The following is a 25,309-nucleotide window of genomic DNA, read 5'->3' as shown; positions in this document are numbered from 1 at the left end:
TTTCGGATGGCATCGGCACGGCGTCTTTCGTATCCTTTCTAGCATTCATCAGCGTCTGGATCGGCCCCACAGCAACCGCTTCCCGCGAACACCAGAACGCGAGATTGTCATTAAATTTTCACGAACTCCTAATTTTCGTAATGCGCACGACCTTCCACGTCGGCTTTACATCGTGTCGCACAGAGGAATTCTAAATGCGCAAACGTTTCTGTGCCGCTTCGACCAGAAAAATGCGGGACGTTTGCACTAAGTCGCGCCATGCTTGGCACACCGACGCTGGTCGATCCCGAAGTCTTCAAGCTAACGCTTTGTCCCTCTCTCTCGCTCTCTCTTTCTATTTCTGGCTTGTTTCCTCTTTCTCGTTCTATCCTTTTTTTTTTCTCTCTCTGTATTTATTTCTTTGTCTTTGGTTCTCTATTTCTCTCTTTATTTCGCTTTCAGCAATTCCTTCTCTGTATTCCTCTCTTCCTTTTATGCTTTTAGTAGTGCTTCCACTGGGGCTAGTTGGTATGGCATTGCGAAGTGAAACGATGCGCTGCATAGATGAACTTAGACTTAGGCGCAAGGTCCGTGTCTGTTTTCATGTTCATCTGTCTTTCGTCTAAGTTCATCTATGCAGCGCATCGTTTCACTTCGCAATCCTTTTATGCTGTGCTTTACTCTCTCCCCTCCTACTTTCCCTCCTCCTCACCCTCACTTCCCTTGGCTACATCCATGCTATACGATACTATATAAGGCTATGCTATGTTTTGTTCTCTCAGTGTGCCTGGATAGCCGAGTGGTTAAGACGCTTGGCTTCGGATCGTAGGTACGTGGGTTCGAATCCCGTCGCCTTTTCTTTCTCTCTCTCTTTCTTTCTTTCTTTCTTTCTTTCTTTCTTTCTCTCACCCCTTTTCTATACGCCGCCCGTCTGTTGCCCAAATTCTGTGGCACGTAGCCGGTCGCGATGATGATAGTTTCTGGGTCACGACAGCTGCGCTGTTAAAAACTGTCCGTCCGTACGTCTTTCGCGTAGTACGATCGCCGGTGCAAGGAAGTGAAGATATAAAATAAACCTCACAGTGTCCCTTTTGCATCCGCCTCAGTCGACTGGAAGGCGAAAGCCATCCTCTTCTTCTTCTTCTTCTTCTAAGTCAATGTATTTAAAGTTACTGTATATGCTACCTTTAGGTAGCATATACAGTTGCTACCTAAAGGTAGCATATACAGCATGGAGGAAGGAATACTAAGGAGAGGCCCTATCGTATTTCAATGCATTGCGAAAAGTGTGGCGGAAGTGACGTCAGATTTATGGGGCAAACAAACCGGTATGGGGCAAACAAAACAGCAGACGTACCGCGGCGTGCTCTCCGCGGTAGTTAGCTTCTACGCAGATTTGAAGTCCCGGCGTAAACTTAGCGCGTATTGTGCGGTTCTCACGCAGTAAAATGTTGCAAGCAGACGTTTACCAGGCTGTTCGTGCGTGGCAGGGCCGAGTGCTGCGTGCTGAAATTCTTCGTGGAGCGTTTTTGTGCAACAGTACAGAATAGCGGTACGTGCCGTGATCAAAAACGTTCAGCCCCTGCATCATCGTATTCGAACTCACCGAGCAGTGACTTACGCGTTCTGCTGGGCGTTAGGCCTTCCCTTTCTCGTAGCCCGATTTCCCGATCTGTTGCCGGATTAGCGGTTCTTTGTTCGTGTATATGGAGCGAGCGTAGTAGCTATTCGGCGCAACGCCAACCTATAGTTGACGTAACTTCACGTCGAAAAGAGGACACCACTGTATTGTATACACGATCGTGCACGTAAAGTTTGTAATTCCAGTACGCACACAACAAGCACGCAGCGAGCGCACACCGCACTATACATACATCACGTAGTCCGATAACAACAACATAAGTTTATTGCCCCTTCGTTGAACGACACAGCCTCTAAAAACGTACGATGCCTTCGGCGCATGTTATGTACGGCGCGTCAGACGGCAAAAACAAAAGTTCACGTGTGTCCTGAGTTGACATAATGAGTAACAAGCAACAGAGCGCACATCCAAGAGCTTCGCATGCAAATACCATGCATTAGTTATCAGCAATGAAGCGAACGTGTACGTACACATGAAAAGTGACACCCGGTACTTTCCGCAGTGAACGCGATTTGCCCCGGGTATACGCAACCATACGCAACAGCTGGGCATTGCGAAGCTTTCCTACACACATGGAGCAGCATGCGTGAATCAACTGCGCCGCGGCGCCGCTTGCACGGCGAAAAAAAAAAAAAAAAGGCTCGAATCGCGCATGCGCTTGCAAACGTCACGACGGAAATCGCGAAATGTTTCGAGGATCCTTCGCTAAGAGGCGATGCGGGTGTTTGCGATGTGAAGGCTTCACGAATGTGACGTCAGGGTCTCTCCTTATTTTTCTTTCCTCCATGATATACAGTAACTCTAAATGTATTGATATTCCCGCGCCCCCCTCCGAAAGCGTTCTGCAAAATGTGGTTTTGCAATGCCTCCAGGATGGGAGGCATTGCAAGCTTTCTACACTGCACCTCACCTTGTTTTGCACTGCCTCCGGGATCGGCTCCTCTCTCTCTCTCTCTCTCTCTCTCTCTCTCTCTATCTCTCTATCTCTCTATATCTCTCTCTCTCTCTCTCTCCCATCTTTCCACTCCCCTTTTCCTTTCTTCCGGCGTAGGGTAGCCAACCGGGCTGCTGTCTGGTTAACCTCCCGGCCTTCTCCCTTTTGTGTCCCTTCCTTCCTTCCTTCCTTCCTTCCTTCCTTCCTTCCGGGATCGGCCCACCTTTGTTCAAGCTATGACGCCATGCGATGACGTTGCCATGTGACGTCACGTTATGTGACGTTACGGTTATGTCATGATAACGTCATAATGACGTCACAAATTTTGGCGATCTGTGACGTGGTGATGACGCCATATGGTGGCGTCATCACGTGATGATGATTTTTGCATCACACATGTTGACGCCGACGCGAGACGCCGCTCAATTTTCGCGTCTGATGAGGCATCTAAGGCTTTCGCCTTAAAAATAAATTTCCTTTGTGCTGCTGTGTTTGAAGCCTCGCTTCGAACCTCATTATAAGCACTCAAGGTCTGTGATTTCATGGCGGCATTAATTGTTCCACTACACTCCAGAAGCTCTCCTTGTTCGACGATTATTTCATCGCTTCAATTGTCCACCATCTCTTGAATTTCTCTGTTGTCTGGCTTTACGTGATATGCCGTTTATTGCTCGACAATACATTAGCACCAATATTAGTTAGTATTTAATAAAGTAAACATGATTTATCAAACCGTTACACAGCTGTGTTTTTCATCTTTCTTTCACCTTTCATACAAACAAATTGAGTCCGCTCTATCTATGTGGTTGGAAGGTAGAAGTGTATAAACTGTATATATTAGTATAAATCGTTTGCGCCTCTTTAATACACCTGCCGAATATCTCACTAATTATACAGCGAAAGATATCTCATCTATGAGGGTCCACCAATTAATGGCTAATGTGGCAAACGATTAATCGCTTGATCGATTAGAAAAAAAATTATCGACCATCCCTAGCTAGATCCGGGCGTATTTTTCGGAACACGCCTACACCTAATTTTTTCTCGCAGATGCTTATAGTCAATAACGTGAGAGAGAGAGAACGAATTTATTTGAAGGCGGAGGGGTCGGCCTGAGCTAGTGCGCTCTAGCCTGATAATCTGAACAGGAGAAAAGGGACAGGGGGAAAATGGAATGATGAGAGGTGATGAAGGGGAGAGGAAAGAGTTATGCGTATATCCAGAAAAATCGCAAGCGGTGACACACATCTTGCCATGGTGGCGATTTTGTTTTCATAAACATGGGTTTTTATTTTTACTTATATAAAAATTGAAATCATGCTTTGAGTAAAGTTTTTAAAAAAAACTAGCAAGGGGTCCCAGCTCTCGTAATTGCGTTGTTCTATCGAGTCTTTAGCGTCTCGAATTGGGCTGGTTGGTATATACTGATTTTTTAACGAAGAGACAGCGCTACACCAGGGCGAACACGAGAGGACAAAAACACGGCGCTGACTAACAACCATATTTTATTGCGTTTGCACGTCAATATATGCAGGGGAAAACACAATCGGTATACACATCGGGGAACAAGATTTCCCCTGTACTGAACTTGTAACCGATTATAGTTTGAATGCAATACAGTGAGGAACCTCAAGTGTTGGTATAAGCCTGCCACGGTGGTCTAGTGGTTATGGTGCTCGACTTCTGACCCGAAGATCGCGGGATCGAATCCCGGCCGCGGCGGCCGCATTTTCGGTGGAGGCGAAAATGCTTGAGGCCCGTGTACTTAGATTTAGGCGCATGTTAAAGAACACCAGGGGGTCGAATTTTCCAGCGCCCTCCAATACGGCGTCTCTCACAATCATATCGTGGTTTTAAGGGCGTTAAACCCCAACAAATCTTACATATGTGTTGATATAACGGTTTCAAGCTTCGTGTGGCGACCCGCTTGTGTACCGCGGAGTGAATTATTGCGTCTTTTTTTTTAAATTTATTTTAATTTATTGCTGCGCTCACAGCCTTGGCATGCTGCACGACGGGTGGCCCCACAACGACTGCCCTTCCAACGGATTCATCATGTCTCCGAGTCGGGGCACCAAGGGAGAGACCACGTGGTCTCCATGCAGCGCCCTCGTCGTCCACAAGATGGGGTTCGTACCACCACCCCCTTTTCGAGTCGTCGATACAGAGCGAGAGATAACCGCAAGAAAATGCGCGTTTTAATCCATTTCCTAGAGGCGATAATGTAATGTCACGTATCGAAGGAGACTCTGTCGGCTTAAAAAAAAGAAAGAAAGGAATGGGTGTTGACTATGTTCTCTCTCAGAAGAGTCAGAGCTAAGACAGTTCACCACTCGTTTTTACGAGTGGTCTTTGATCTTTTCAAGTGGCTGCCTTGAAGAAGACAAGACCACTTTTCTAAACGTTGTCTCCAGTGACACCAAGGATCCGGGGATTTTTTTTTTTTTTCATTTCGTAACCTTTACAGTAACTCTTATTACGCAGGGACAGGACGTGCCTTTCGAACAGGCCTGACGGAGTGACCGGGCTGCCGGACCTGGAAGATCCGCAGAGCCTTCCTGGACAAGAATGGGACGCCCACGACCAGTGCAAGATATTTCTTCGAGATCACGATGCCCAGCTGTACAACACAAGTCTCATAAGCGTTAGTTTCTTAAAATCTCGAAAGAGGAAACATTGAAACCGTCACACGTAAGCGGTGGCGCCTGAACCGCGCATTCCTTTTTCTTTCCTGCAGAATGTCTGCGAGCAAGTCATCTGCAAGACGTACAACCGTCAAGGATATTATAAGGCGGGACCAGCTCTGGACGGCACGTACTGCGGAGGCCACAATGTGTGTGAGCTTCAATGTCACTAGTCTACTCTGTACAATTAATTACGTGGGATACTCTTGCTGACACGCCGAATTATACCACCATTCTAGAGTGCAGTCCACTCTGATAGTCTATTGTATAGGCGTCAAGCACAGGCTAGTCGGTCACCTTGACTCACACCGATAGTTATCATCTCTTGAACTCTCTGTGTAATGTATAGCCAATCTAATCTTGCAACACATGTTCTTGGTAAACTTACATTTCTTTTATTTTCTCTTGAAATACGGGCTCTTACACCTAACACTTTAGCTGAGGGGCCACGGCAATGCGCTGCCAACTTCGAGGTTAAACTCACGCGTTCGACATACCGGCCGTGCCGGCCGCGTTTTGATTGGATAGAAATACTTAAACGCTGCTTTATCTTATACTCAGGCGCGCTTTAGATAACCTCAGTTTGTCAACGCGAATCTCGAATAGCCTGCTAAGGCGAGCTTAGTAATTTTGGTCATGACGCGTAAAACCCAAGAGCTTAAGCTTTTTTTCCCCTTGAACCTAGCAGATTCCCTAAAATGTGAGTAAGATTCCTGTAGTTTGCTGGCCTCCTCACCAGAATCATTAAATTTGAAAGAGAAGTTCAAGAATACAGCATATGTGCCTGTAAAGTAGGAGCAAGATCGGGTTTTATATTATAGGTTTTGACTGGTGCGTTCCAGCTTCGATTTGTTAGGTTCTGTTCTACAAACAGACGAGCTTTTGTTAATTATTCGGAGCAGTGTCATTTTAACTGTGGCAAAGTATTTCCGCCTGGGACTGGTGCGTTCCAGCTTCGATTTGTTAGGTTCTGTTCTACAAGACAGATTCCTGCTGAACAAACGTCTTGGCAGGAATGAGTGTACAATTGCGAGCTTCACTACCGGCATCTTTTATGCCGTCGCCTTGCCAGCGTTGGCAAGTACCGCATGTCACTGACTACCCTGAGGAACTGTTCCTTCGCTTACGGACTCAAACAGTTCGGTTATTTCGAATAGGAAGAAACTAAACTGACCTAATTGGTTCATACAGAAGAGGAACAACGGGCCGTAGCTCTGCTGTTTTTACTACATCCCCCTGTTGCGCGATTTGTTCCTCTTCGTTATTAGTGCCTCGCATTATAGCCTGACTACCTATGGAGGCCACATGATGCCGCCACCGACGTCTTGTAGGAGTAGGCACTGACGCTTATCCTGCTCTCTGTACACGCTCCACTGACCATGCCCCACCAACTTCTCCAACTTCTCTGCTTTCGCAACTTCAGGGCGCATTGCTTCGCTAAGATATTTTCCTGAGAGCTCTTTGTCACTAAGTTTCACGCTTGTTATGTTTTGTTCATATCTGGCTGTTTTTCAATAATAACGCTTTTCGTTTTCTGTGTGAGTTGTTAAGAAAACTCACAGCGCCCCATACACACACAAAGTGATTTTGTGAGGTGCGCTGCAGGCTGTTTGCCATTTTCAGGCACAGAAGGACTTTAACCCCCGCGGAGAGCATTGAGTCATGCACTGTGTCACACATTTTAACAGGCGAACGTGGAATTTCTCATGGCTGCCAATTCGACATCACTGCATGCAGAATTCTGAAGAGAGATAATGTTAGTGCTCGTGTTGACTGCTGACTTTGCCTGTCATGTAAATTAAGGTTTTCTAACAAGTGCCGCCAGTTTACAAGACGAGCAGGAAACTCGGATGGATAAACGACGAGTAAAGTGGGAATGCTAACAAGCTAAAGTACCGAGCTGTACAGACTAAGTAGTAAACAGCCCTTACGCATGCGCAGTGGTGCCTGCACGGTCAATGCACGCCCGCCCGCGCGGGCTTTATGAAGGCTGTGGCTGGCGGGTGGGGTCCCTGGAGACGCGATTCCTGCCACTCAGGGTGCCTGGACAACGCCAAGGGATTCAGCCGCGATCGTCGCCGGTGCGACCGTCCCAAACCACGCAACACGGCCGCCACCTGTCGGGGAGACTCGGTCAGAACGAGACTCTGCGACGACTCAAAGGTTAGTTCTAGATGCATGAGTCTTACTGATTGATGATTCGTTAAAACTTCAATGGAAGTGATTACTTCAGGTATAAGTTCAGGTTCCATAAGTCATGCTGAATGCTTACTCATCATCATCATCAGCCTGTCTACGCCCACTGCAGGGCAAAGGCCTCTCCCATGTTCTGCCAATCAACCCGGTCCTATGCTTTCTGCTGCCACGTTATACCTACAAACTTCTTAATCTCATCTACCCACCTAATTTTCTGTCTCCCCCTCGCGCGTTTGCCATGCTTACTACATATCTGTTAAAGCGTGGATGGGAACTGATAATTTTTAGTTTGTGCGCAAACTTTGCGTTACCGTTATACCGGATACCGTAGCCGTAAACGGGAGAGGCCGGATAGCTGGTTCCATCTGGCAGGGTCGGCATGAACGAAAGCTGTTATTGCAGAAACCTCGTGCAATTTACTTCTCTGCTGGTATAAAATTCTTGGCAGCGCGGCCTAATACCGAATAAGTGGCATTTTTAAAGGTTCTTTTCCTCAAGGACACTAGGCGGAAGCAGGCAAACGTGTCTACAAGTTTGGTTGTACGAAGCTTCACAAGATGTCAATACCAGCGCCCGGTAACACGGTATTCCGTAAACCCCTCTGCGCGTACCGGAATACCGCGGTCCAGCTAAAAACTTCTATTATCCAGTCAAATCAAGTTCCATGAGTCGGGCCGAATGCTTCGTGTACCTGTTAAAACGACTATGAAAATGCTCGCCTTTACGGTAATTAGCACTTGTCATGTTAATTTTTAACACGGATCGTTCAACAAGGCGTAAACAGTGGTTTCAGCGACAGTTTCTAGGTTCACATAAATAAACAACATTGTTGATCTAAAGAAACAACTGTGTATTCAAGGAGCCTTCAAGGTGGGGGGGGGGGGGGGGCTAGTTAGTGAGACATTATTTTGAGAACTTAAATTGCACTAGGGACGAGACACCAGAGTCCTGTCTTCTTCTGCTCTGGCATCTCTTCCCCAGCGCAGTTCGACGTCTCAAAATATCGATTGCGTATGTTGCGAATTTTCCTACGCATTCCTACATTTTCCTTCTTTGAATTCGAGGCCCACAGGTGCCCAGGTATCGCGGACAATTCTACTTTGTCGCCAATCCCACGTCCCGTAAACGTTTGCGGTAAATTGTACGAAACGCTCATTGTTCGAAACGTTTATTGTTCATCTCACAGGGCGGTGCCAACCGATAGGCGGCTGAAGAAATATGTCGTCCAAGAAACCGGAACTCTGTAAGCAGTTCTGATGGCGGGAACAAGCATTCCTGAAACTAGTTGATCGATCGAGTCAGGTTGGGACAATTAGGATCAAAGGCTCACACCGCCTACGGGGACAAGGCACGAAACTTAATGGTCCCTTATAGCCTGTCGGAGGCTCTTTAGTGAAGGTTTCGTTCTGTTCATGTCACCTGTCGGTTTCCTATATGCAAAATGTAAGGTGTCCGTCACTACTGTCCCTCATGTGGGTACGATCAATGTGGATTTCCGAATGGGGCCGTTAACGAGGCAACGAATGCAGGCGCTTTGAATCGAGAGACCTGAAGTGGAAGTAGCCTTTTCTTGAAGATGGAAATAAAAAGTGTCTTCCTAGAAGGCATAAGCTTCTTCCTCATTCATCGCGTTGGTATAGTAACAGAGTGTAACAGAACTATAAAACCCGGGGCGGTCGCCCGACCGCCCCGGAATGGCGTTGGTCCCAGGTTCGATTCCCGGATTAGGACGAATTTTTCTTCAAAAAGAAGCATGCTTTTCTGAGAAATCCGTTTGGATTTCCTTGTGACTTTGGCTACAATCGGCTGGTTGTCATTTATCCCTTTCATAACCCGTCCGCCACATTGCGGGATTCTGTAGAACTCATTTGCAAGAGTAACAGAGCATTGAAGAGTCAACTAACAATGGACTAACGTTGGCACAGAGCGCCCTCCCCCTTTTCGCCCCCTCTCCCTCCCCCCTCCTGTCACGCGCCCCAGGCTCTTAAAAAGCGTGGCGTCCAAAGATTGCATTTTCAGGCAGACAGACGAGGACAGACTCCGCGTACAAACTGCGAAATGCGACATTTAGTGTTTCAGTCTCGCTTCTTTGACGACCCATGCAGCTCTGACAGTCCGGAAAAATCCTTCTTAGCGTGTATAGTATACACAATGATTCCGTATATGATTCAGTGCAGTGTATACAGCGGGGAGAGGGGGAGGGGGCGAAATCCAAGAGCATCGTGGGGGGAGGGGGTACCTGGATGCTCTTGCACCCTTCCCCCCCCCCCCCCCTCCCCATTGATGTGTGTCGGCCGTGGCCGGGAAGCGAACCGGCTACCTCGAGCGTAGCAGCGGGACGCCTCATCTGCTCAGCTATCACGGCAGGTGCGCGTTATAAGGATCGCTATAGGACTAATCGGAAAAAGTTGTCACTACGCCATCACTCACCTGCCACAAATCGTGCAACGTTTCGAGCTCTTCCCGAAAGAATCTCGTTTTCGGTGTGCTTCCGCAATAGGTGTCACGGCTTCTTTGGACATCGTGCCTCGCACTTTTTTTACACGCGTTCCCCGGAAACAAACGCGGACGATTCTTATTGAGAGAAATAAGACCATCAGCAGCGACAAGGTTCCGACGCAGTCCAGGAAATTCATAACGAGCGTTAACGAACGGGCTATTTTCCTTCTGCAGCTGTCCAGATATTAGGGTACGAACCTTTCGAGCAAGAACAGAGGAGATCGAGCGCGCCGCCAGTTCGCATACTAAAGGCGTGTCGCGATGTAATAGAACGAGCGAGTGAGGTTGGATACGCGCGGCGTCGTCGTGATTATACGAAAAACGATGAAAGGGTTCTTCTCACGCCGCGTAAAAGGGACCGCCGCCCCCGCTGCTTTTATTCTACGAATGAATGTGAGTGCGTTGTGCTCGACCTATTATCCGAAAGCAGCCGCCGCAGAGGCTTGAATAGTTGAGCGGCTGGTCAGAAGCTTGTGTGCTATGTGATCGGCATCGCAAGGGCTTTTATGAGCTATTTCTTTTGTCCAGCTGTGGAGCTTATGTCGGGCGAGAGACCGGTAGGTGTTGGGGAAGGCCGGTATACCACGAACGGGGCAAGCCCGCGCTTAGGCAAAGTTGCAATAACCGAGCAGCCGAGGTAAATAGGGCCTCTAATGACGATGACGAGTTGCCGACCAAAGACCCCCGTTTCGTTCGAATAAGACCGACGGTCCCCCCTACCCCCCCCCCCCCTTCCGCTTTGTCGGAAGGATGGGGTGTTAGAAGAGGGGGGAGGGGGGGGGGGCACCGCTGTTTTGTCGCAGCTTGCGCCTAGCTCGCCGCAGTAGCGCTCAGATCGTGGCGTTGAGCGAGGCGCGGCAAGTCGTTGATAGTTATATATAGTGACGACGCGGCACACCCACCGTCATCCATTGTTTCTTGCGATATGTAACTGCGCACGCAACTCATGTGTGCCGTGTGTTCAATTTGTCGAATGGTTGAACGATATACCGTGTTTATTCTTCTTTAAGAGACTTTAACTTCCATACGCCGTGTTGCAGTGTACATTTGCTGAAGTGGATAAAGTGGTTGATTGGCTCCCGCTCACGGTGATTAAGATTAGGGGCAGCGCACAACGATAGAAACAAAGGGGCACGCATTTCTGTCGTCATCTCCTTCGTGAACTCAAATATGAACGCAAAGTTTACCTGCAACGAAAGTTAAGACAGAGAAAGGTTCGGTGAAAGGCAGGGAGGTTAGCCAGAAGAAAATTTTCTGGTTTGATTTCTGCTACAAATGCGGCAAAGCCGGCCAAACGCAGGGACACGAGTGTCAACCCACCTGCAAGATCTGCGGAGAAGGGCACGAAACTGCAAGTAAAGAGTGCAAGAGGAGACTAAAGCCAAACCCACCACCCTACAATATAAGACAACAGCGTCTCAACAGGATTCAAGAAATAGACAACCACTGGAGCTGCAGCGGAGAAGAGTACCCCGGCCTTGGCACATCGGCCGCTACATCTAGCAGTAGCAGCGCCGGCAGCTCCACCAGGCGCAGCAGATCCAAGTCAATATTGCGGTCTACTTCGCACTCCCGCTCTCGCACGCGCTCGCGCTCGGTCAAACGCGCGAGCTACGCCGCCGTGGCAAGCGGCTCGAGTGGTAGCAGCAGCTCGACCTTCTCGTCGGCCGAAACCGCGTCCATACAGGTCCTCGAAGATGGACTGCAAAACCAGCAGAGAAAGCTCCAGAATCAGCATAGCCAACTGCAAAACCAACAAAACATTATAGACAAGCTACTTCAGAGTCAGAAAAGACAACAAGAGCTCATCGACAAACTACTTGAAAATTGCAAGGTACAGCAAGAAATTTCATACAATACGCATCAACAACGCCAAGATCTAGAAGACACAAGCTCGCAGCCGGGAAAGACGCTGCCTAAAGCGGATGTCCAAGCCATAGTGGATGCAAGGTGCAAGATATTTCAAGAAGCTTTTATGAGCAACATTCATGCCACGATGGAAAAGGTTGTCCAATCAGCAATCGAAAAAACGGCCGCAACCTTCGAACAGAAGATCACCACGCTAAATGCCAAGATTGACGGGATCGCTGCACAAGTCAACAATTTTATCGCACACGTGAAGAAAACTTACGTCACCATAGCACAGTTCGATAGCTTCAGCAACCCACGCCAAGTGACTCGGAAGAAGGCGCGGGCGAACAGCCACAACGCCTCTCGCTCAGTCTCACCCACTCGTGATCGCCGGCGTGACATCGAATCAGTCGAAGATGGCAACCCCTAACCACAGGTCTAAGAAACAGCATTCAACTTTACGAATATGGCAATGGAACTGTCGATCGTACCGCCCTCGACATACGAGCCTGCAAGAATTCATCAAGCCTAACCAACCCGACATCATCGCACTCCAGGAAACCAACACGCAGAACGTCCGTCTCCAAGGATACATGACCTGCGCACAAACCCAACGTACTGCCATTCTTGTCAAGAAAGCGCTTTCAGTGCAAAAGCACGAAATCGAGCAAACCCAGACAGAACACACCCTGATAGAGATTCTGCCGGAACGAAAGACGCAGCAAAGTCTATTCATAGCTAACGTGTACAGCCCCCCTCGAGACCAGCTACCGGACTTCGATCACTTCGTACGAGAAATCAGGAAGCGCACGAATGGTCACCAGGTCGTTATAGTGGGAGACTTCAACGCCTCGCACACGGCATGGGGCTATCATATCACGTCGAAGAAGGGCTCTAGGGTGCACGATGCCGCCCAGCACCACAGACTAACACTCTGGAACGACCCTCTCCAGAAGACGAGAATCGGGAACAGCGTCTCCAGAGACACCAATCCCGACCTCACCTTTACGGCGAACGTCACCGGGGCAGAGTGGAGTGTGCTACCGGAAACCTTAGGTAGCGATCATCACATCCTCCAGCTTGACGTAGCACACACTCGCAGACAGACCAAGACTGGAATAGCACGGTTAACGGACTGGAAATTCTTTAGGGATGACCTTGATGTTGAAACCACTATAACCGACATTGACGAGTGGTTCAGGAATGTGCTAGATACAGCCGAACGTCATACTAAAGACATACAGCTCGACGCCGATACGCCCGCAGTCGACGCGCATCTCCTCCACCTCTGGGAGGCTAGAAGAGGACTTCTAAAGAGGTGGAAGCGGCAAAAACTTAACAGGAAGCTACAAAAACGCATCGCTATCCTTACCGAGCAATCTCAAGAATATGCGAACCAACTCGCCAGACAGAACTGGCACGCTTTCTGTGACAAGCTACAGGGGACACTGAGCACCAAAAAGACCTGGCACCTGCTACGCGCTCTTCTAGCCACGCAACCATCCAAAGCGGCACAGAAGCAGCATCTTCAAAAGATTATCCACAACTACGCCGGGTCGGAAGAACATCTCCTACAAGAAATACAGAAAAAGCTTTCTGGTGATGCCCCTGCTGTCGCATCAGCTCACATCAAAGAATACACTGGGACACCAAACCCTGAGCTCGACCAGCCCTTCACGCAGGCGGAACTATACGCAGCCCTATCGAAGTTGACAAGAAATACGAGCCCCGGCAAAGACCGGATAGTCAACAAACAATTACGCAACTTACCACACCAGGCCACCACGGCTCTTCTCCGATACTACAACGATTGCTGGGAGAAAGGAGAGCTGCATGCGGTTTGGAAGCACTCGGAGATCACCATGATCCCCAAACCTAACAAGCCTATCGGTATTGAGAACTTGCGCCCCATTTCCCTCACCTCGTGCGTGGGAAAGCTGTTCGAACACATGGTGCATGACCGATTGACGCAGTACTTAGAAGATGGTGGACACCTACCTGATACCATGTTCGGCTTCAGGCAGCACCTCTCGACGCACGATGTGCTTTTACTCCTCAAAGAAGACCTCCTTGATCACCTCAGCCATCGAAGCAAGTACTCAATACTCGGAGTCGACGTCAAGGGGGCCTTCGATAACGTCAGCCATGACGCGATCCTCAACAACCTCGAAGGCACCGGCTGTGGCACTAGGACCTACACGTATGTCAGAAACTTTCTGACGGACCGTACGGCAACTGTGGGCATCTGGAACATCCGCAGCACAAGCTTTCAACTACCAAAAAGAGGTACGCCGCAGGGATCGGTCATCTCACCGCTACTGTTCAACGTGGCCATGATCAATCTGCCAAAACTTCTCGATAAAATACCAGATGTGCGGCACGCTATGTACGCTGATGACATCACGCTCTGGACCAGGGCTTCGAACATCGGAAGACAAGAGAGCTGCTTACAAGATGCCGTAGATACTATCGAAAGGTATCTACGAAACTGCGGCCTCCACTGTGCCCCTGAGAAGTCCGAGCACCTTGTCCTCAAAGCAAGAACGAGAGGCAGGCCTCCCATATACGAAGAGCCCGACCCCAACGTCACCCTAAATGGGACAGCAATTCCAAAAGTCGAGACGCTACGAGTGCTTGGACTTGACATCCACAAGGATGGATCGGGAGCGGCCACGTTACCGAGACTCCAACGGACACTCTCGCAACTCACGCATCTCATCAAGAGGATCGCAAACCAACGAAACGGGCTCAAGGAACATGACACCCTACGAATAATGCAAGCTCTGCTCACCAGCCGCATCACGTACGGCACGCCGTATCTCACACTGAAGACCGCAGAAATAGAAAAACTTAATATTATGATAAGAAAGGCAACCAAAGTCGCCCTGGGACTACCCCCCATGGCTTCAACTACACGTCTTCTTAAAATGGGCGTCCACAACACGTGGCAAGAGCTCGCCGAAGCTCACAAGAACAGCCAGCTGGAACGACTAAAGCTCACGCCTACCGGGAGGTCAGTGCTCCGGTACCTCAAGTACAGCGAGACGTACATCGCCGATGCAGACCGGAAAAAGCGCATCCCGCTGGACGTTAGAGAGTCCCTCTTCATCGCGCCTATTCCGCGCAACATGCATCCGACATTCCATAAAGGTAGACGAAAGGCTCGAACTGACGCTATTAAGCGAAAGTTCAAGGAAGACCCGGACGCCCGCTACACCGACGCTGCCAAGTATCCGCGCAGAAACGCGTACGCTGTCAGCGTCGTAGACTCTCGAGGCCGAGAGTTAGCGTCGGCCACGGTCAAGGCACACAACTCAGAAGCAGCGGAAGAAGCGGCAATCGCTCTCGCCACAACCACATGTACAGACGCCGCGGTGATCTTCACCGACTCGCAAGCAGCTTGCAGGAATTATGCGAAGGGCCGCATCTCAGCCGATGCACTTAACATCATAAAACGGCGAAGCACTCCACTCCCATACGCCTGTATAATATGGGTGCCAGGACATGAGGGTCTACAGGGAAATGAAGCGGCCCATGCCGCTGCCCGCGAGCACGTCAGCCGGGCTGTCCTTGACCCACAGGATACCCGACCCATGGCTGAAGAGGTGGAGGCGGTACAGAACACCTATTCGTCGCTACTTCAACACTACAGACTGGAGCGACGGGTGTACCCTCCACCACATCCAAAACTGACTAAAGAAGAAAGCGTGATCATCAGACGCCTGCAAAGCAACACACACATACATGGAATATTAATGCACCGCCTCTACCCAACGAAACATAGCTACATGTGCCCGCTCTGCGGCGTACCGGACACCCTGGCACATTTGCTCCTGGAATGCCCGTGTCATGTAGACCTCAGTATGCAACCGGAGACGGACGTCAATCCAGCATTAAGCACGAACGACGACCACCTAACCGAAACGTGGGAGGCCAAGCTCGCCCTCGAGGACCTGGAAGACCAGCGACAACTTGTCATCAGGGCCAAGAGGGCAGTTGAAGCCAGAGGGTTCCTGGACTAGGGAGCCCTCCCACCTTAGGGTGATACCGAGCATCGCTCGGAACAATGTTTCACAAATAAACGTTTATTTCTCTCTCTCTCTACCCTGTACTGGGGAAGGGCTAACTAGGGACAGAAAGGTAAGGAAGGAAGGGGAAAAAAAGGGACTGGGTTAAAATATATAAAGAAAAAACGCACACACTCAAGCACGGGAGTGTCATAGTCGTTTAGCGAGGCCGGTTGACCACAGAAACGTCAGCATCACCTTCGTCGCTTTCTGGTTGGAAGCTCGAACGTTCTGGCGCTCCAAGATTGATTCCTCGGAAAGCAGCTGGTCATCGAGGCGTCCTATCGTTGTTGAGAGCTGTTGTGTCTGGGAGCTGTAGTGAGGACAGTGACACAGGACGTGTGCAATGGTTTCCTCGCTGCTACAGTGATCACGGGTAGCACAGTCTGCCATTCCGATTCGGTAAGGAAAGGTGTTCGTGAATGACACTCCAAGCCACAGGCGGCAGGGGACTACTGTTTAGGATCGGGATAGTCCGGTTGGATATTGAAGGTTAAGTGACAGATCCAGATGGTGAAGGCGGGTATGCAGAAAACCGGACGTATTCCACTTGGAATGTGTTACATCACGTGCGAGCGAGCGAATCTTTGATGCCCATCGGCTCTTGATAGTGTAATGGCTTTCTGCACGCCACTTTCATGAGCATTCCTTGCTGAATTAACGGCGTGTTCGTTGCCGTCGATGCCGCAGTGGCCTGGAAGCCAGTGAAAAGTTATGTCATGTCCCTTCTCTTTTAATTGCTGTGTTAAGGTTTGTCTTATTTCTAATACTACTTGGTCTTGTGCACCATGACGTAAGACTAATGACAGACACTACAGGGTTGATTTCGTGTGTGTAAATTGCCCCATTTTAGTGGTGACTCTATTCGCCGCGAGATCGGGCTACAGGTGGCAGCACCGTCATCGCGCTAGTGTGGATAGGCGGCTGTCGGCGCGTATACAAACGTGCACAAAAGCGCTTCGTTGTGAGCGATGTGACCCGATTTCCGGCAAACAAAATGCGTTGACTGCAGCTTTGTGGTAATATGTGCGCTCTTCATTCCCGAATTAATGCGCGAAGCGCGCCGAACGTTACAATTACTTGTGAAAGAAGCGCATTCTACCAACGAACGGGTTGCTCGCCTTCGGCGACAGTCGGTGTTTTCGCTATGGGTGACGTTTTCTTGTTGTTTTATTCGTACATGTTTAGCTTGTGTTCCACCTACTACGCACTGCTGTATAGCGCGACTGAATTAACTATTTACTTTTTCTTCATTTGGATGCCCCTCAACAAAAAGAAAGCCCGTATTCCTGCACGATGAGTTGAAATAGCACTTTGTGCACTGCGTGCTCAAATATTCATTCGCATTTCTTATTCAGTTCTCCATGAAATGTAGGACAGCTGATAGGTTTACTGAGGAAAGCTACGTGGCTGACAGCGCTTTAGCGCTAAGGAGACGTTTAACACGCACACGCTTGTTTTTATTCCAGTAGCAGTACACAAAGGTAACTGTACAGCACGGAAATTTCTTCGGTTGATTACTTGCACGACAGTAATGGAACAAAGGTCCGGTTATTTCACGGGACCAAAGTACGTTTTTTCATACGAATAATGTCCGCTGCCTTCCGTCAATCTAAACAACGCAACACAAACGCTGACGATAATGTAAAGAAAAAAAGATGTGGCTTCGCGTGAAATTACTACGACATAAATGTAAACTACGCCGTTTTGATTTTTACCATCAGCGCTCTTTAACGCGCACCTTAATCTAAGTACGCGGGCGTTTTTGTATAAATTTCGCCACAAGTTAAAATTGCGCAAGACAACTCAGTTTTCCGATTTCCGTGTCATTTCATTTTCTGTTATTTTTAGGGGACAATTTAAGTACCGAAGTGTCAGACGTGACTTAACAGAAATATATCTCTCTAGTGAGACCAGGACCGTACACAACTAAAGCTCGTCGCGTAACGTATAAACAACACCTAACCACAACGCTCAAGTATATGCGAGCCTTTTTTTTTTACCACCGCGTCGCTGAAAGGCTATATTCACATGATATTTAATACTTCTCATCTTTAGGGCAACACCAAGTGCACTTTGCAATGCGATTGAACCCTAGAGCTGCACCTACACTGATATGACTCGCGTAAACGGAGCGTACGACGACCACACACAGCGCTGTCGACAAGTGCATTGTCTGATCTTATTACAGTACATATACAGCCGATCAAAGCCAAGTGCTTCTTTACATCGTGTTAGGCATACGTATGAGCGGTTAAAGTTGCACTAACGCAACGGAACAAACCGCCTTTTGAGGATCTGCATGACGTACGCGCACATGCAAACACAACGGGGCTAGCAGACGACGCATGGAGCAATCCACACTAGGCGCGGTTCAGCCAGAAGCCGCTAGGCGGCGACTCTGCTCGATCTCGCGGCCAATAGTTGAATCCTTCGAAGTGCCGAAAGCTCCACAGCAGTCGATGTACAGTCCTATGAGACGTTCTATAAAGATAGGTTTTGGCTTTTGCTAGGAAGGTAACAGCACCTTCAGATCCCCCAACAGTTGTCGAGCCATCCGTGTAAAGTTCAATGTGGTCTTCGTGTTCGTCATGCAGCGTGAGCAGAGACAGCTGCTTCAAAGCTGGCGACGAGAGCTCCGCCTTCTGACGCATGGCTGCCGAAGTTTAGGCTCATCCGGGCACCGAAAACTGGCCATGGCATTTGGGCATATACTATTGGGTTCCAGGAACCACTGTAGTATGGTAATCCAGAAAAATGGCAGGAAGGTGAAGACGGAAGCTTGCGATGGAAAAATCCGTAAACAGGGGGTGGGTGCCCGAGCCGACATTTCGACAAGTGGACTTGTCTTCTCCAGCCTTGAAGAAGACAGCCTTCTCCAGTCTTCTCCAGTTTCAGCATCGAAGAAGACAAGTCCACCTGTCGAAACGTCGGCTGGAGCACCTACCCACTGTTTACGGATTTTTTGAGCTAGTATGGCATGGATCATTCGCTCATCACCTTCCATAAGCACAACTAGCCAGCGCTATTGGGCGGTACGATGCGAGCTCTAGTGAAGATTTTCCAGCGAAAGTAAGCGGTGGGTTGTGCTGAGGCGCTGGACATTCCTCAAGACAGTGTAGTCCCGCGCTTCTGCATCAGTTGCAGTAGTCGTAATGCTCTTTCTAATGCAGCAGCACCGCCCTTGCATGCAATGGCCTGTGCTTCACGCTCTTTGCACCCACCGGCACGGTGGAGAGTTAGTGCTTCGAGGCTGTTTTGCCTGACTGACTCTATGCACATCTGGCTTGTCCGTTTGGTTGTTGGCGGCCAGGATGGCTTTAGCAGAGCCGGAAGAGTAGGTTGCGAAATGCTGCATATTGTACTAGAAGTGCATGCAATCTCAGTTCACTTACGATGCTACAGGCAATCGAGTCGCAACATGATCTCACGTGCTTGTTTTAGACTCTCGCCAATCTTCAACGGGTTTTTCTCCGATATTTGTGGATTTTGTGTTAGGGGAGTGTTACCTTTAGGACTGAGGCATTAACGTTGAAGCTCGAGCAAGTTGGAGCAACACGCTTACATTATACAACAGAGCAAAAATAAAAAAAAAACAGAAAAACAAGGAACCAATCAAATAACAGTGTCTCTCTTTCTCCTACTGGTCCCACGTTCCTTGTGCGGTCGTATACTATAAACAGTTCCAGGTAGTTCTGTAGTTGCACCGGTGTTACGGTTAACGACTGCGTCAACCCTAACGTGGCAGCCCTAACTAGATTCATTTGTCCCCATTGAACTGCTTCTCGCGAGCGGGGGACAGATGACGAGTGATTTCCATTAACTGTAGAGAGCTTTTAAGAGCGAGTATTGCTGTCGGAGCGTTTCCCAAATGACCGTAAATATCAAGATGGAAGCCCGTTCGCTCTTCGAGTCGCTACTGCAAAGCCACTTTTTCGACCGATACGCGCATCGTAAATAATCGTAGCAGCGTTTTCGCGAAACGATGTTGCTTTTAGAATACGCGACCTGGAAAAAAAATAAAAACTGAACAAAGTAGGCGTTCCTCTAACGAACCTGAAGCGTTGAACAAAGACGCCACTAACAAGTCGCCTTTCCTACGTGGCAGTTTTCCGTCGCACCAAGAAGCTCTCCAGTTTGGTTTTATAACGACATCTGCGTGGGAGACTATTCCGCGTGTTTTATGCGTCACTTTAAGCCACGCGAGATTCTTTGAAAAATAAGATAAAAGGCTGAATTTGAGGAGGGCCAGCGCTGTATCCAAATTTGTTTTCACTTTGCCGATGTACCATTGTGCCAGTCGCGTAGCCAGAACTTCTTTTCGTGGTTGGGGAATTGGGGGGGGGGGGGGGGGCTACTTTGACCATAGTGTATATGTGTTCGCGCGTGTGATTTTATGTGTGTGCGTATACATACGCAGGCAAAATTGAAAATTTTCGGAGGGGGTAAACCCCAACCCCCCTCCCCTGGCTACGCCGGTGCATTGTACATATAGTGCAGTGTATGTCACCGGTTCCCGAAGGGTTCATAATGAAGCAGGTGGCAAAGCCCGATCAAAATTAACGCCTGCCCATATTAACAAAGAGACACAATCTAAACCCGCCACGGTGGTCTAAGGTGCTCGACTGCTGACCCACTGGTCGCGGGATCGAATCCCGGCCCCGGCGGCCGCATTTTCGATGGAGGCGAAAATGCTAGAGGTTCGACTCCCAGGTTCTCCAAATCAACGTAACTTTTTCTTCTGGGTTTTTCTTTCTCATCTGTTCGTGTAGATTTTACCGACGTCAATTCCGTGACGGAAATGATGTCAGTGATGTCTTAGGGAACCCCGACATAAAGCAGTTTCGTGTTAAAATAATAACATGGTAATGTACAGTTCGATTGCAGGAGTTCACATTGCAATGAAACGTTCATAGGCACACATGTCTAGTTCTGCTCACAGTATGCGGACTGAGACATCATTTCATATATAGCAACACATATATAGCTGTTCGTCACAAGCGCTTATCTAGTCCAGTGTCCACTAAGAAGTGTTTCAGGAAGATTCGCAAGTGCCTTACGCTCTTGAGGACATAGCTACCGTACAGGAACGTTTGTTGTTCTTATGGAGCACGCGTTGTTGTTTCCAGAGGTCATGGTAATATTAAAAATATGCACGCGTTTCCAAACGTTTCGAGGACACTCCATGTTCGAGACCTAGTTGCTGTATATTTACACGTGATTCTGCGTTCGATTGGAGTAGGTGGAGTAGAGTGAGTGAGTGAGTGAGTGAGTGAGTGAGTGAGTGAGTGAGTGAGTGAGTGAGTGAGTGAGTGAGTGAGTGAGTGAGTGAGTGAGTGAGTGAGTGAGTGAGTGAGTGAGTGAGTGAGTGAGTGAGTGAGTGAGTGAGTGAGTGAGTGAGTGAGTGAGTGAGTGAGTGAGTGAGTGAGTGAGTGAGTGAGTGAGTGAGTGAGTGAGTGAGTGAGTGAGTGAGTGAGTGAGTGAGTGAGTGAGTGAGTGAGTGAGTGAGTGAGTGAGTGAGTGAGTGAGTGAGTGAGTGAGTGAGTGAGTGAGTGAGTGAGTGAGTGAGTGAGTGAGTGAGTGAGTGAGTGAGTGAGTGAGTGAGTGAGTGAGTGAGTGGATCCCAAATTGCAGCAGCCACTTTGAGTACGCATTACTGCCGCTCTTCATCTCCTGTTTTAAAATCACTTCACGTTTTTCGTCCGTTTTGCACATTGGTTTACAGCTTCGTAACGCTAATTGATACAGCTTGCATAATATTATCTCTCTTTATTATCCACTTGACCTGAATATCAATACGACAGTTTTCTTCCCTCTTACATTAACGACTAGCACCTTTCGCACAGCAGAACATGCTCTCGTGTGGATTGTCGTCGCAGAAAGTATCTTCAAGCGAAGCTTGTTTGAGTTACCGATTTCGGCGGCGGCATCGTACAAGCAAAAACCAACCCGGCGCCAGCGAGGTTACAGAAATGAGTCTCTCGAAGGTGCTCTCGTCTTATGCGTATTTGTACGCGCCGTTTTCCTATAGTAGCTGCTCTGTCGATCGTGTGCTTGTGGCGGTCAGCCTTTTCTTATACGGCATCTGATCTTTTATCGAGGTCACTTGTCAGTGACTTTTCTTTTTTTTTTTTTTTGTTCCGTGCAAGATGCATTCGGTACAACATTCTGTGCAGATCTGCCAGCGCCGGGAGAACCCCGTGAACTACGCCACCCGTAAATGCGCTGAATGGAAATCGCTGGTCAGAGACTTGTCTTCGAAAGGAGCCCAAGTCAGGCACAACCCCGGTAAGTATGACGTCACTGTACAATTAGGCGAAAGCACAGATAACGTGTCATATAGCTCGCTCTTTTTCAAGCGCTGCCGAGGGCTAACCGAATAGGCAAGGCGAGAGCTAGAGCTGGCGTCTTGTCTATTTGGTTGTTCTATCACTGCGATTTGAAATAGAACGATGTGATTCTGTTATGTTATATATTTATGTGTCTTGACTGTTATGTTATATATTTATGTGATAATTCATCTACATAATGTACTTGCCACCTGCTGACTTTAGAACTTCATATAAGAATATGCTATTCTTTGTGGTTTCGAAGCATCACAGTGGAGTGCCATGGCGTTCTTCAAGTTGTATAATGTATGTGCTGCGCAGTGGTGTAGCCAGGGGTGGGGGGGTGCACTGGGTTTGTCTGCCCCCCCCCCCCCCGAGATTTAATTTTTGCCATGGCATGCAGAGCTTAAAATGACACTCGATCACATTTGCCTGCCCGACCCCCACTTCAGATCAAGGAGGTGTCCCCCACCGAAAAAAATTTCTTGCTACGCCCCTGGTGCTGCGTATTTGTTACGTTCTGAAATTTTGGGCCCTGCTCGATGCCTCTAAGAGCTAAGAAGTAGCCATAGCGTTATTTGTGCGCCATCTCCTTATATCACGTCAAACAAAAAAAAATGCCAACCTATAGCGGTACAATCTTTCTCAGTTGACGTTTTTTCGAACGAAGCTACGCTCTCAGTTCATACCAGGGACAATATGCATTATTTAAATTGAATGTCTATACGATAAGAGTTGTTTAACTCAAACAACCGCGACATGCAAGAGGTAAAGAGTGTGTAACGAGGAGGCATTAATAATAAATGGTTTCGAATGTTTACATGACGACAGAAAAATGAACCGACGTGAAAGAAACGACCGACAACCACCCGTTTGTAGCACGAAGCCACAAAGAAAATGCGTGCGGATTTCTCAGAAATAAAAGCGTGTAGTTGAAGAAAAATGTGTCCTGGTCCGGGGATCGAACCCGGGACCAACGCCTTTCCGGGGTGGTCGCTCTGGAAATTGAACTACATAACCAGGGCATCCTTGTTAGCTCAATTTGTAGAGCGACGGCCCCGGAAAGGCGTTGGTCTCGGGTTCGATTGCCGGACCAGGACGAATTTTTCTTCAACTAGATGTTTTCTGTTTTGAGAAATCCGTATGGCTTTTCTTGTGGCTTTTTGCTACAAACGGATGGTCGTCAATTGTCCGTTTCATGACCCTTCCGCCACCTTGCGGGATTCTGCAGAACTCACTTGCAAAAATGAACCGACTTAGTGAGTACGTCCTTACTCGTTCTTATCACTGGGAGCGTGGTCAGCAGCTTGACGATAGTTAATATCGATGATGCCAGCCCAGTTAGTTTGTAATGTTGACCTTGAACACCATGGTGATTATCGCAGTTCCAGATAAGGTCTTTGATTCCTGTACCACGTCTCTTATCTCTCCACTTCGACGGAGCAGCCCGACCTTGGCAGGCGTGCGCCATCTACTGCAAGATCACCAACGGACCCTGGTACACGCCGCGGACCGAACTAAACGACCTCGGAGGATCCTTCTTTCCCGACGGTACCTGGTGCCACAGCGACGGAGGCCGGGACTTCTACTGCCAGAACCACGTGTGCCAACCCGAACCGCCCAAGACGTCCTCGTCCAAAGGTCGCGCCCTGTGGCTGCTGCAGGACGTGGACGTCGAGCCGCGACTTCAGAATGCCCGACCGCTGGCGTCAATTAGAGCGCCCCCGTCGCCCGTGTACGACGCCGCGTTCATCTACGAGGAAGACACGTCGCGACCCGTCGGCGTCGTTCAGACGACGAGCGCAGGCGCGGGCTCCGACGATGCAGAAGACCAGGAGTACGCGGACAAGGATTACGTCACCCTACCCGACAGGATTAGATGATATTGTGCAGGGACTAGCTGTACGCATTTTAGTATGTTATAACGTTTTGCAGTCTTTCAAGACGGAGGGACAACCAGGAGTATGCGGAACAGCATGTCTATAGCACATGGAAGCCCAGATCAGCAGTTACGCTGGCCAACTAGATGGACGGGGTCGTCAACCCTTAGGGTGAACACGACTCGGCGCGGCCGCGCTCGCCAGTGCATCCGGTGCGGCCGCGCGTCGAAGCGAATCGACGCTGGCGCACATATACCCGTGAGAGGAGCTTTGCGTCGTCAGCTACAGCTCCTGAGCGCGCTTAGTCTGATGCAGCAAAGCAAGGGCGCCATCTCGGCGCTGGCTTGTTTGTATGCGAGAGACAACACATTTTCCAGAAAATACGTTACCAATCAACATTTAAGTAAACCCGACATCAAAAGTTTACGGGACGTTAGCTCCACAAAAAATTAGAATTCCTGCTCTATTATTGCGTAATGTTTCTAATCTACCTGGTGACTGTAGAACTTGTAATGCCAACTGCAGGATAGAACATTCATTTGGAGGTTATGTTCCGGGACAAAGCGAGAATATAGCTTTCTCGAACATATCGCGTCCCGCAAACTTTTGATGTTCGGTGTACATTTCTTCAACAGGTCAACATGGCTGCAGTGATGTGATTTGACCGCATGTGCCAAAAAAAAAGAGGAGAAACGAAGAAAGAAGGGTGCTTTCTTCTTTGCTTTCGCATCGTTATCGTATGTTGCAGTGCGATATCAAACTCTGGATGTGTGTGTATAAAGAACCAAATTTAAATTGCCTCACAAGCCGGTGCCTTTCCACAAAACCGATAGACAAGCGACTATCGAAATTACGCAATCATTAATGGAACAACGCTAGTTGCGTTGGTAACTCCTTAAAAGGCGCAATGCATGAAGTTTTCGGGTAGATCCGATGCTCCATGCAACAATGCCAAACAACCCTACGAGAAACGTGTGTTATTCAAGAATAAACAAGCATGGGAGACTACTATTAAACCTATGCACGAAGCTTCTAAGGCGGCAAGCAATGAAGTGATACCCAACGTGGCGTAAAGTCACCGGTCTCCAGGCAGATCGTGGCTTCGAGCCACAATCCCGTGTCTTCCGGGTGTCAAACAAGAATCTCCAAGCTAATCTAGTCTGATTTGTATGAATAAGCAACATTCCAAGCCATTCTTTTTTTGTTTTTGTGTGTTTTAGTGCTGTAAATAAACAAGGTCTGATCTTT

General features: G+C 48.7%; 1 protein-coding gene across 1 annotated transcript in view; it reads left to right on the top strand.

Moving 5' to 3' along the window:
• LOC119404813 (A disintegrin and metalloproteinase with thrombospondin motifs 16) overlaps nt 1–25,309 on the top strand; it is a 66,288-nt gene extending 40,979 nt beyond the window's left edge. The window contains exons 13-18 of the mRNA XM_037671486.2: nt 4,553–4,684; nt 5,040–5,199; nt 5,293–5,388; nt 7,181–7,402; nt 22,029–22,140; nt 23,628–25,309. Of these exons, the coding sequence (XP_037527414.1) occupies nt 4,553–4,684; nt 5,040–5,199; nt 5,293–5,388; nt 7,181–7,402; nt 22,029–22,140; nt 23,628–24,064 (1,159 nt within the window). The 3' untranslated portion in view covers nt 24,065–25,309. The remainder of the gene's footprint in view (nt 1–4,552; nt 4,685–5,039; nt 5,200–5,292; nt 5,389–7,180; nt 7,403–22,028; nt 22,141–23,627) is intronic.

This window comes from Rhipicephalus sanguineus, chromosome 9, assembly GCF_013339695.2.
Source record: "Rhipicephalus sanguineus isolate Rsan-2018 chromosome 9, BIME_Rsan_1.4, whole genome shotgun sequence".
In the NCBI taxonomy this organism is placed as follows: domain Eukaryota; kingdom Metazoa; phylum Arthropoda; class Arachnida; order Ixodida; family Ixodidae; genus Rhipicephalus; species Rhipicephalus sanguineus.
Note: the sequence above shows the minus strand (reverse complement) of the source record. Positions and strands in the feature narration are given on the sequence as shown.